The sequence below is a fragment of the Juglans regia genome, chromosome 12 (genome assembly GCF_001411555.2).
Source record: "Juglans regia cultivar Chandler chromosome 12, Walnut 2.0, whole genome shotgun sequence".
In the NCBI taxonomy this organism is placed as follows: Eukaryota; Viridiplantae; Streptophyta; class Magnoliopsida; order Fagales; family Juglandaceae; genus Juglans; species Juglans regia.
This window is the reverse complement of record NC_049912.1, coordinates 30315990-30328440: the sequence shown is the minus strand read 5'-3', so window position 1 is coordinate 30328440 and position 12451 is coordinate 30315990. Positions and strand designations below refer to the sequence as shown.

Here is a 12451-nt window from a genome sequence, read left to right as displayed (position 1 = left end):
AATATTAAAAAATATATTTTAACAATATTTTATTTAATTTTTTAATTTTAATCTCATTTCATTTATAAAAATAAAATATTAGATGTTGAGTTGAATTAAATTTTTTATAAATAATAATAAATTAAAATGATTGAGTGAATTTTATAAAATTTATTTAAAATAAATTTATATATATTTAGATATTTAAATATATTTATAAAAAATTATAAAATAAATTACTCATCATTAAATTTAACTGTTCATCTGCTCTACCAAAAATAAACTGTCGGCGTCGATGACTCAAATCCTATAAAGTGCAAAAAAATTTCTCCAAGCTACACTTGCAGTCATCCACCTCAAGTCAAGTAAGGGTAAAATGGACAAAACATGACTTTTTTTTTTCCAGCCTTCGGTTTGCAGGCATTATGCCACTGCAGAATCCCTACCACAAGTCAAAACCGGTTACATCAATGTGCAGTACAGATCCACTGAACTTATTTATGATACAGCTCAAGTTTGTATTTGGATGGTGGAAAGATACGTAAAAAAGAATTGTACTGAACTCAGTTGAGTAACCAGACAGATCCTAACTCTATAGGCTATTTATTCTATCCGCTTCTCTACAAGCCTACAAGGTCTACTTTCTTCTTCCTTCAAACTTGATCGAGCCAAACTTTTAAGTTGTTTATGTAGGTTTAGTGCATCTTTTAAGATAACAGTAAAAAATATAACTTATAGTTACGTAATAAGTTTTATTATTGAAAAATTATTTATGTTTAATAACAATAAAGTTAAAATAATTTCAAACACGTTATATTTACTTAAAAATAAATTTTTTTAAAAAATGTATTATAAAATAGTAATGATAATCATTTGAATTTTTAAAAATTATGACCATATACTCGAAAGTTTGAATGTTGTAATTATTTTAAAGTTGGATAAGTATTTTCGCTCATTGACAATCTTTTTAAATTGAAACTACATTCTGCGTTATCCATAAAGACATGTTTGAGGAAAAACATTAAGATAATGATTTTTTCCAAATATACTTTTTAACTTATTTGAGATTAAAAAATATTTTAATATGTAACATCAAAATAACCTAATTTTGTTATTAAAAGAATTTTAAGACTAGTTAAACACCTTTTAATATTCCTAACGCAACCTCATACGAGCTCTTAGACTAGATCGTTGCACTTCTACAACCTCTTAACAAAGTAGAGTGATTATAACAATTGGGGGCTAAGGTGTAATCAATTCGAGAGGAGTCATGGATCGAAAATTTTGGTCAGTCATTTTTGTCGAATTAGACTATTAGCTATCAGCTTGGTCGGTACATTCCATTCTATTCAGTGCATAAGCATTTTTTTCCTCTTTTTTTTTTTTACAGAAAAATTACTAAAAAAAATTAATTAAAAATTTAAATCATTAAAATTAACTAAGTGATCTATTTAACATTTTATATATAATTATGAATATTAAATAATCTCATTGTATATATAGTCAATAGTGATCCATTTGATGAAAATTACATATTTAACTTGTACAACTTATCAACTACTACATAAAATATTTACATATATATACACATTCAATCGTTCAGTTCGGTCGATTTTTTTGATCTGTATCGATAGTCTTACCCTAAAAGTAGGGCTACAACCTGACCAAACCGTTTAATATTTGGGCCCGACCCGACCCGTATAAACATGGATGAATATCAGCCCAACCCGACACGATGTCGGGTCAACCCGTTATCATTTTTTCTTGTGCTGAAACTTCGATGATCACATTCATGTGCCCCAAATGTGGTGAGTTTGCTGCTGAAATTGTCAAACCCAAGATCATCGAACCGCTTGAGAGTCCCAGAGGCCTATAGAGAAACAAGAGAGAAGGAGGACAAGGAGAAGACGAAAGAAGAACAAGAATCGAAGGAGAAAGACTCATCACACTAAGGAGCAAAAATCGAATAAATGGCTTGAAGATGCTCACCCACCTTCTTAACTTGGGAATAGCCTTCTATTTTTCTCTAGGCTTAGGCTTTCACGGGAGCTCTCTCTTCTTTCTTGTTGATGCCATTTTGGCATTCCTCCTGTTCAACTCTGACTAATCTCTGCGAAGGTTCGCACGAATATAAGACACAGTTCCATCATTTTCCAGTCAAAACCCTATACTTGTCCCTTCTAGTAAAGTTCGTGCACTCAAACCCTAGCGTAGCAGCCAAGATCCTTTGCACATAATTTGCAACATCATGCAGACTTTTCCCAGAGGAACTTGTCGCTTCTATGGGTAACTGGTTCAAGAACGTTACCTCATAGATAGGCCTAGGGTTCATGAAGAATAAAATCGGGTCCAGTGCTTTCCAACCCCTAGCCGTGATTTTCTCTACATCCGTCTCCCAGATTCGTGTTAACCTAATAGTGGGTATTGGCGACAGGATTTCCAATAATCGAATGAGAAGACAGAAGAAGGGCAGGAATCGACAAAGGTAATGAGAGAGCTAGGGTGTGATTTGCGTGATTTTAGGCAAGTTGAAACCGGCATTTTACGGGTTCGACCCAAAAATACTTTTCACCCGTGTGTTATCAGTCGGGTCGGGTCGGTTCATTTGGGTGGGTTGGGTCTGCGGTTTTTCTGCACAACCCTACCTAAAAGTGTCTAATTGATACACCGCCCCCACTTGTAATTCAAACTAATGTTATTAGTGGGAGAATTGAATTGTTATACTCTCTCTCGAGCGCACGCCTAGATCCCAACTCCAAAGGCTAATGAGACGAGGAGATGATTGAACACTTAGTAGTAAGTGTTGCGATTCAAGTATAATTATTCACGGGCCATTTCGTGAGGATTTGAAGAATTTCATCATTTTAAAGAGAAAGTAATTGCTTATATGATATTTAATTATTTTGAATTGAATTCTTATATATACACATCGTGTTGGCTCTTCAAATATTGACGTTGTCTATAGCAAACTTTAAATTTAAATATATAAATTTTCACATAATATTTATATTTATTTGTCTTCTTAAATTGCAACGTCTAACTTGAATAATAAATAAAAGAGAAATTTTATACATCAGCCACTAAATTAATTCAAAATAAATTAAATTTATAAAAATTGACTCAAAGAGTAAAAGAATGTCGAGTTTTATAAAATTGAATTTATTTTTAATTAAATTACATGATTACGTTAGTTGATTGAATTTATTTTATTCTAAATTATACAAGAAGATCATGTTTTGATATTTTTAATCCAGACTCAAAAGAAGAAGAAAGAAGGAAAAAAAAAAAAAAAAAAAAAACTGGATAGTAGAGGAATTGTGAGAATATCATTACCTTAGAATTAATTATGTGGGATAATGTGGGTCAATAAACCTTTATTAGTCTTTGGGTGTTATGATGGATTTTGTTCTTGATGTGAGCTGGGATCGCTTGGGGTAAGTTGTTGGTTTTAATTTGGTGTCAGATGCAACGTTTCTTCAATCATGCTTGAGATGGATAGGATACTGAGACCCGGCGGAAGTGTATATATCCGCGACACTCTTGCCATCACGGATGAAACTTCGAGAGATTGCAAAGGCCATGGGCTGGCATGTCACATTGCGAGATATATCCGAGGGTCCTTATGCGAGTTATAGGGTCTTGACCGCTGATAAACGCCTGTTGCGTGGTTGAAGTTGTGGAAATCACGAATCATTGTTGTTTTCCTCCTGCCGATCGCCCTGAAGGAACATAGGCAAGCAGGCCATATTTTCTCTTACACGAGGGTCTTCATAGCATTGAAAATCAAGATGATCTCCGAGTGAATGACAAACATGGATGGATAGAGAGTTGATTTTCTGTGCAATTATTTGATTGAAAAATGCTTGTTGCAAGCGCCTGGTGCAAACGGCATGCAAATATAGCTGACGTAGAGACACTTGATGAGAGAGAAACCGAGCTGATGTGTGTGTGTGAGAGAGAGAGAGAGAGAGACCGAGCTAATGGAGCTGATGAGAGAGATAGACCGAGCTAATGAGAGAGGAATAATTCATTTTAAATTTAACGTGGCATAGACGATTGCATGTTGTTGTATCTAACGATTGTATATAGAAGAACTGTATTTGATTATTGACATCTGGTACACGCAAATCGCTTTTGTGTTATGTGAGACTAACCTTGCGGTGGCCGCAAATGCTGGGAACAACATCTAGGTGGGTAATTCACACGGTTCATGCTAAATGTTGGCTCGTGTAAAACACCATACATCCAAGTTTTTTAAGCTAGATCATTTGTTATATTATTTACCCAGATTTACGAGATATATGTAACCCTTATTCTTTCATTTGTATATGTTAATTGTATTGATAATTGTGTACAGCTGTTACAGTTTTCTCTAGTCCTAATATTTGGTTCAATTCAATTTTTTCTATTATAATTCTATTCGCAAACTATTCAATACTATTTCATTACTATTTACAGATCATATGAAAATACCTCAATATCCAAACGTAACATAATCTTCCTAATTTGGAATACAACACTAAACCTGATTTGAGTCTTAGCTCTAACGCTGCCAAAGCTGATACACGTTCATTTTTTCTGCAAACCTCAATTAGTTTGCCCATTATTTGATGCTCAAAGCATGATTTTTCAAGCTTGAACCTTGATGCTTCAGTAGAATCAGAATCCTTTCGACTCCCAGATAACCTTGGCAGTTTTTTTTCCCCTCTTCTAGGTAGTTGCAGGGGCTGACCATTTACGTTCCAATAAAAATCCCAATATACCGAAAGCTATTGTTTTTTTTTTTTTTGGGTTTTTTTTTTTCGGGGAAGGGGGGGTTGTTTATCCTCCGCACAAATTAATCTTACGAATTTTAGAAAGTAAGAGTAAATCTCTCTTCAAATTTTGTGAAGAAATTAGAATGGTGACATCCCCATCTTCATTTTACACCCTCATTGCCTGCATTATCAGCTTAGGATGCAGCTTCGGGTGTTGGGTATATTATCCAGCAATTGTATCCTGGCCGACATCAAAACAGCTTGGCGCTAATTACATCTTTCAAGATGAACAATTATGCAGCGAAAATCCGTTTGATTAATCAGAAACTGACGACACCTATCCATGAGATTTAGGCCTCCATATTTGCTGGCCTTGATTGCGATTTTGCAGGATGGATCTTTGCAGGGTTGTATTGTTGGACCGGCTTTCTACCCTCGAGTTCTGAAATTGATGCTGAGCTTGTGAAGTGGAGTATTTACTCCTGTGCACCTGTGGACGAGGTGGGTGGGACTGATAGCGCCTGCTGTTAGTTGGGTTCTGAACAGGTGCTTTTGGAATACATTGTGATACTTCGGGTCGGACTAGGGTAGGAATAAGAGAACCCTCATTCTGATTAGCTGAAATAAGCCTCCAGTGGGTCATCCGGAATGCTTCAGATATCCGTGTCAATTTACTCATGCTTATGGCCCTCGCAGAATTTGCTGGCTGCTCAAAAGGATCCTCAATCTAACCAGCCATCAGCAGTGCCAACAACAAAATCAGTAGCAATGGCAGCAGCAGTGTGTGTAGAGAGAGAGAGAGAGAGAGAGAGAGAGTTACAAGTATCGCATAAGTTTTGGGCAACCATCTCATATTGCTCTCTATGTGCTCCCACTGTCCCGTATAGGGACAAATTCCTAGCTCTGAGGCCTTCAAACTTATGTCAGAAAACTGCGAAACATATAAAGGACCTTGAACAATACAATTAGAGTGTAATTACAGTGCATGCGTGGGCACAATATGATATGGGAAAGATGATATGCAAGCATCACCAACCTATAATGGGAAAGGACATTTAACCTCATCGTCACCTAATCACAGCCACCTCATTTGATTGAAAAAATCTTTAACATGAAGCTATAATCCATGGGCGCATGGTTGAATAAACAAATTAAATATATCTTAAAATTTAATTAACATTTCACACAAATCTCTATTTCAATTATTTTCCCTAATCTATAAAAGTAGAAAATCATTGTCAAAGAAATGATTACCTTTCCAAGGAAAGAAATGAAAAGTTCAGACAAAGAACTTCGATTAACTGGTCTGAATTTGTCTTGTCTGAACCTTGTTATGTTAGCAGCACATGTTTCTGCAATATGCCTCTCAGCAGTAATTCTCTCACCTGTATAAAGCATGTTGAAAGACAGGTCTCATGACTCCATTTGTCTTCAGAAGTAGACGATGGTATTTGAATTCAACAGATCATTTTTAGGTACTTCTGAATAGTTTCAGTAATGGCAAATATAAGGAGAAGAAAAAGCTTCACCCAGTCTATGCAAGCAATTGTGCCCAAAATTTGAGCCAAAACAAGAATGCAGAGTACGTGAGCATGGCCAAACAAATTGCTGATTGAGATATATGGTAGGCACAACTAAATTTGTGAATACACTTTTTTAGTATATCACATATATTGTTCTCATTTATTCTACCTAATTCCCTTATGAGATGGTGCCATTTGGTACTGCCAACAACTATCACATGGATCATATTGATTTTCTGTACGTAAGACAGAGGACCAAAAGTACCTTGAAGGCCATCAGCAATATTTCCCGGGTATATATCCTTAAGAGGTGGTAAAATTGCAGGGACACATGTCTGGAAAAAAATAGTGAAAATAAAATTAAATCTCATCGCTCATCAGAACTGAATCAGTAAATTTCCACAGGCATGGAAGCAAAGACAGGAAACCAGAACAACTCAAGAAGATATAAATATATCAAAATATGTAAGCCAGAAGAAGATTATATCCTGGTGTTCTACAGCAGGATAAGATACTTAAATGAAATAAACAGAACAAGACTGATGCAACTGTATAAACATTCAACAAACCAGATCCAAAGCAACCATATCAGTGAACTTCATGGATCAGAAAGGAAACGTCCTCCTAATTTAATCATTTTTAAAAATTGTACCATAAATAATGACCAAAGATTACCTGAAAATGGAAGATCACAAGCAGACTGAGAGAGTATGAATTGAAAGTCCCCACTTTTGGATTATTTATGTCATGTGCTTTAGCCCATTCCTTGACCTACAAAAGCTAGAAAGAACACATCAAATACTATCACTAATTCTCACATCATCAAGTATCGTTTTGCCACAAGAATGTACCAGTAGAACCATATCATGAAAGCGCCCATCTACCGCACTGATCCAAAACAAAAGTTTGGACTTCATTTGGCCCTGTATGTTATCAATTGACATGTCACAAGAGATGCTCTGGCGGCTGCTCTCAAATTTTAGAATTGGAACCCTTGCATTAGGGATCAATTGCAACCTGCGCCATCCACCTGCAGATCAACCATCATAAAGAGAAGATACGGCTTCTAATGAAGAATAATCAAACCAATTTAGAATCAAACCCTTTAATGAATAAGAGCTTGCATGATATCATGGACTTCTATTCCTTATTGCTTTCCCATATAACCAAGTATTACAGAATTTAAAATTCAAGAAAATCACTGGAGGTTTGAAGAATCAATATAAATGGAACTTACAAATGGTTTATTTTTACAGATGCAAGGTTCAATAAAATGAAATGATGCATTTTCATTGCCATGTATAGAAGTCAATTGCAGAATCTTTTTTTTTTGTAAGTAGAAGTCAATTGTAGAATCTTACACATTTTTTTACAACCTGGAAAAAAGGCAATGATTGTCTTCTTTACAGCATGATAGCAAACTAAAAGAAATTATACTTTCACAACTGACCTGCATGCATTGTAAAACTTACTAAAATTTCGATAGCAACAGGTGAAGATGGTACAATGACTGGCATTCCCCACTTTGCAGTTAAAGTTAATTACAGCTCATATCCAATGCTTCATATATTCTTTTCTATGATAAATTCCAGTATTTATATAAACTTTCTGACCATTATCATAAAATAACTCGAGAGTGACATGTGTTTCATGGCATGTACTAAAGAGAAGCAATTACAATGGTGGAACAATTAAATGGGATTTGGGGGATGTACTTGGGCTATGCCTTGTCTTCTTATGAATAAAACATCTTGATTACCTATAAAAAAAATTATGATTTGGGAGAGAGAGAGTAAACAGAAAAGAAATATGGATCTTCTGAAAGGTTTTATGCTCAAGTAAATTACCTTTCTGTCTCAAAGCTATTTGTACATCTACCAGTAAATTTTGTTTGCGCTTTTTTCCAGCAGATGAAATATAAGAACCATTGTATAAGTCAATAGAAATATCCAAGTCACTCCATCTTGTGAACAGATTAGACACAAATGAACCAAACGGTTCCACTGTTGCACCTGTTTGAGCCAAATCATGAATTTGTATTGTTAATCATAAATGTTTTTACCAATTGGCAATTACTATACCTCATGGAATAAGATGAAATACAGTGATGATTATTGACTAAACAAATGAAGTGTGGGGAAATCCCCTTATGTTTATTTTTTCGAACGACCTCGATGTTTTACTCGAACGGCTCTTGAAGACTTTTAATTCAACCATACAGCACTTTTTGAGACTTGGTGTCAAGACTGACATGAGTAACCTTTTTGTTCCGGGGGAGAAACATGAATGAAAATTCACTTAATTGATGTATCTATATTATATTATAGGTGACTTGTAAAAAAAGCAGTGAAGATATAAAGGTTTACTAGTGATAGAAACCTATGTAGATTTTCAGTCTTTTTGAAGAAATATTTCTTTTAACAGGGGACTAAACCACAATAACCCCATCCTGGCCACCCCTATCAAGTTGGAGAAGATGGATCTCCTTCATGCCAGGTGGCAGGAGTCATGTATCTGTAGAAATAGTGAATGGCTGAGGCTCCAATTAGCATGTCAGTCAGCTTAAGATGTTCCAATGTTTATGCACATGAAAGTGAAGCTTCCAAACCAAGATCAACATTTATAAGAACTGTAATTCCTTTAAGAAAACTAATGTCATCGTACAGAACCTCAAGATGACTCGACACTTTCATTCATTATAGAGTAGAAATGTAGGGTCCCGTCACATGGCATTCCACATATGCAATCCAGTGTAAAAAGTTCTCAGAACCAGAAGAAGTTGTTCACCTTTCCAAATAAGGAAAACGAAGTCATCATAATAATGTTTGCACAAAAATAATCACTCTAAGAAAGAAAAGAAAAAGATAACATCCGATTGACCACTTCAACTTCACAACTTCCTTGCCAGCTCCCTCTTCTTCTTCTAACACCCAACTAAGGACCCAACAAATACGAGTCAAGAGGTATGTGTCCATGTCAATGTTATTGGACTCAGACCTACAATTACTAGGACAGCATTTGGAATATGAATGGTCCATATAAAGTGGGTGGCATATAAGGTAGTCACAGGTGCTAAACCCTACATTTGCCACTTACTAAGTAAACTTAGGCTAGCACTTTCCCTGGGTTGAAACATATGGTATCAAAGCCAGGTTGTAAGTCAACCAGTAGCACACCTTAAATATTTGTTAACCATAAATTAGAAACTTTAAATAGCATAAGAAACATTTTTCTAAGAAAACCCGTGAAACTCAGCAGAAATTACCTCTCAAACTTTCCACAGATTCAACAACTCTTCGCAATTCATCAATAACTCTAGAACGTTTCTCCCAATCCTCTGGCACGGGTTTGACCGCTTGAAGTATCTCCTTAAGGACATTCTCCAATGCACTATAGGCACTCATCTCTTATTTCCAGGTAACAATATAGACACATTTGAATGTGTCAAAACTCAAGAGTAACAATTGCTTTTAATACTGATAAAATCAACCATCACGGAAGGTAGAAGCCAACCATAACCTGAATTTCGAGTATTGTTCGCAAAATTAAGATGTAAATCATATATCATGTTGTAACTAAACAAAGCTCATTCCACCTAACATACACTTATATATAGAAGTAAGGAGAGAATGAATGACGCATAACAATACAGATAATCTTGAGCATCAAATTATACAAGTAGATGTGCTTACTTAGTCCTGTGAAGAAAACGTGTAATGGGAGAATTAAATCAACAAGAATTTGGGATTAATACCCTTAATTCCTTCATTTCTGTTCATCAACAAAAACCAAACAACAAATAAATACAATACATTTTTTACCAAAAAACCGATTTTGATTATATCTATAGCTGTCAAACTAGTAACAAATAGAAATGAACAAAGCATTACCACAAGCATAATGGAACCCTTTCCACCTAATTTTTCTAGGGTTCCAATCCAACCAAGGCACCGTCTCACATCGCCTGTCATAAGGCTAACCCACTAGAGATTACAGTACAGTGCTGGGGCTTTGCTTCGCCAGATTGGATTTCTACTTTTCTGTTTCTTTCTTTATGTTTTCTCCGCCTTTTTTGGTGACCTTTTGAAGATGTACGGAGTGCTTGGAAATGAACGAGCGCGCTCTTACTCCACCCTCGGACTTCTTTTCGTCTTCTTTTTTCTTTTCTTTATTACTTTTTTTTCTTCCAGGAAGAAGCGTATTTTCGACTGCGAGCAGCCAGCAATGACTTTGATTTTGATGGGTTTTCAATTAGTCATTGTCAGAAAAAATCGTGATTTTTGATTTGGTCATGAAAATTCTCTCTGTTTTGGTACAGATGGTTAATGCAAGAATAGTTGCTTCTTCTACGCAGTCATCCTACAGAATTATATCATTTTATAAAAGTATTGTTTGTTTAGATATTATAATTTTCATACAAGGAACTTATTTTGTCCCGTCCTCTTAGGCTATATTTGAGTGGTAAGAATATTTAAAAAGTGTTATAAATATTTGTGAATAGTTATAAATAGAGATTGAAGTAGATTTATGGGTTCCATTGAGAGTATTTTGAATTGTTTGGATGTATGAAGTATGTTGAGTTGTTGACTTTTGAATAGATAATTAAAAAATGTGTGAGTCTCATCAATCATTGATTTTTTTTAATGATAATTTTATTTATATATAATAGTGATAAATATTATAATAATTTTATTTATTATTTATATATAATAATGATAAATATTATAGTGATTTTATTTTATTTTATATATAATAGTGATAAATATTATATTGTCTAAATATTTTTTTATATATAATAGTGATAAATATTATAGAATATTTGTGGATAGTTACGAGTAGAGATTGAAGTGGGTTTGTGGGTCTCATTGAAAGTATTTTAAGTTGTTTGGCATGTGAAGTATTTTCATAAATACGATAATACTTGAAGAGTATTGAGAAGAGTTTGCTACCCAAACGTAGCCTTGCTCTTGAGAGGTCGGAGGTTCTATTTAGTTATGTTTTTATAGAGTTTTTTTTTTTAATTAGAATAGAGTTTTTAAAAGTTAAGACTATATTCGTTATAAAGTAATTTTGTATGCGAGAATGCCTCAAAGTAGATGCCTAGTTTAACTTATAGTCTATATTTTTTTCTATATTGATGAGTCATAATTGTAATTTCGATTCATTGAATGAAATGAAGTTTGTTTCTATAAAAAAAAAAATGGAACTTATTATTTTATAATTAAATGAACTAATGCATATGAAAATCTCAGTTACCTTCTTATTGCAATGGGTCATATTATTGATGAAATTTATGAATTCTAGGTTTTATTTGTTTTAAATGAGAAAAATATATAAATTTATTGAGAAGTGTTTTAATTATTTAGAGACTACGTAACAGTAAATTAATAAATTAATATAATTTGATGTAATACGTTAAATTGTAAATATATTTTTATTATAAAATAAATCTAACGTATCATATAAAATCATGTTAATTTATAGATTTATTGTGTAGATGGTAACAATTCTCAATTGTATTTATAGTTAGTTTTGTGTTGATTTTTTTTTTTTTTTTTTTTTGTCGCTATCTCTTTGGTTGCGACCTTGACTCTACAGCAATAAGATTTAAAAACTATTGATCTAAACAAATGCCATTTATTGTTTAGATATTCAAATTTACAAAAAGACAATGAGCTTGATTGGGTGCATTTAGCAACTATAAAAAAAAATATTTGCAATTGTATATTGCGAAACTGTTACATAATCAATTTGAAAAAAGTTAATAAAATATAAGATCTATATAAAAAATTATTTTTTAATAATAGACTCTATAATTACATAGCATTTATGTACTTCACGATTATATATAAAATTATTCAACAAACATATACCATATGCGTGGATTGGTTAGGGAGAAAGGATTCTACATGTGTGGATCATTATATTTTTGTGTGAGCCGAGCAAATGCCTCAACTTTCACTGAATGTGGTATCCATACATACCAATATGCCCAAAGTCTTAAACTCAAGTCATTTCATGAATATGTTGCAATTTGTGAAGATGAGTTTTTATTTATTAGCATGTCTTATAAATTGGCGTGGAAGACATATTTAAAAATCCGATAATCACGTATCGGGACGTGGAGGAGGACATACATACTAGACGACCTCTTTTAATCACATCCGAATTTCTAAGTTGGAAACGCCAATG

At 33.8% G+C, this 12451-nt stretch overlaps 1 protein-coding gene across 4 annotated transcripts; it reads right to left on the bottom strand.

The window, feature by feature from the left end:
* Positions 1-4896: 4896 nt before the first annotated feature.
* LOC108983354 (protein HESO1-like) lies at positions 4897-10516 on the bottom strand. 4 transcript variants are annotated; one of them, XM_018954955.2, is made up of 10 exons: positions 10150-10490; positions 9952-10030; positions 9525-9778; positions 8107-8271; positions 7111-7289; positions 6935-7030; positions 6525-6594; positions 5991-6121; positions 5557-5667; positions 4897-5463 (listed from the first exon to the last, which is right to left on the bottom strand). In XM_018954955.2, the coding sequence occupies exons 3-10, from the start codon at positions 9661-9663 to the stop codon at positions 5074-5076; spliced, it is 1281 nt and encodes a 426-aa protein (XP_018810500.1). In that variant the 5' UTR covers positions 9664-9778; positions 9952-10030; positions 10150-10490; the 3' UTR covers positions 4897-5073. The 4 variants fall into 4 exon arrangements, with proteins under 4 accessions (XP_018810500.1, XP_018810501.1, XP_035539045.1 ...); XM_035683152.1 differs by lacking the exon at positions 4897-5463 and adding an exon at positions 5773-5853 and having other exon boundaries at positions 10150-10516; XM_018954956.2 differs by lacking the exon at positions 9952-10030 and having other exon boundaries at positions 10150-10491.
* Between the last annotated feature and the right edge of the window lie 1935 nt (positions 10517-12451).

What these genes read in the sequence shown, in the direction of transcription:
- LOC108983354 (XM_018954956.2), bottom strand. Translation starts at nt 9,663, where the DNA reads ATGAGTGCCTATAGTGCATTGGAGAATGTCCTTAAGGAGATACTTCAA. An exon ending in TTGTGATCTTCCATTTTCAG is followed by an intron (nt 6,595 to 6,934) that starts GTAATCTTTGGT and finishes ATTTTTTTCCAG; the next exon opens with ACATGTGTCCCTGCAATTTT. An exon ending in CCAAAACTTATGCGATACTT is followed by an intron (nt 5,464 to 5,556) that starts GTAACTCTCTCT and finishes ATGGCTGGTTAG; the next exon opens with ATTGAGGATCCTTTTGAGCA.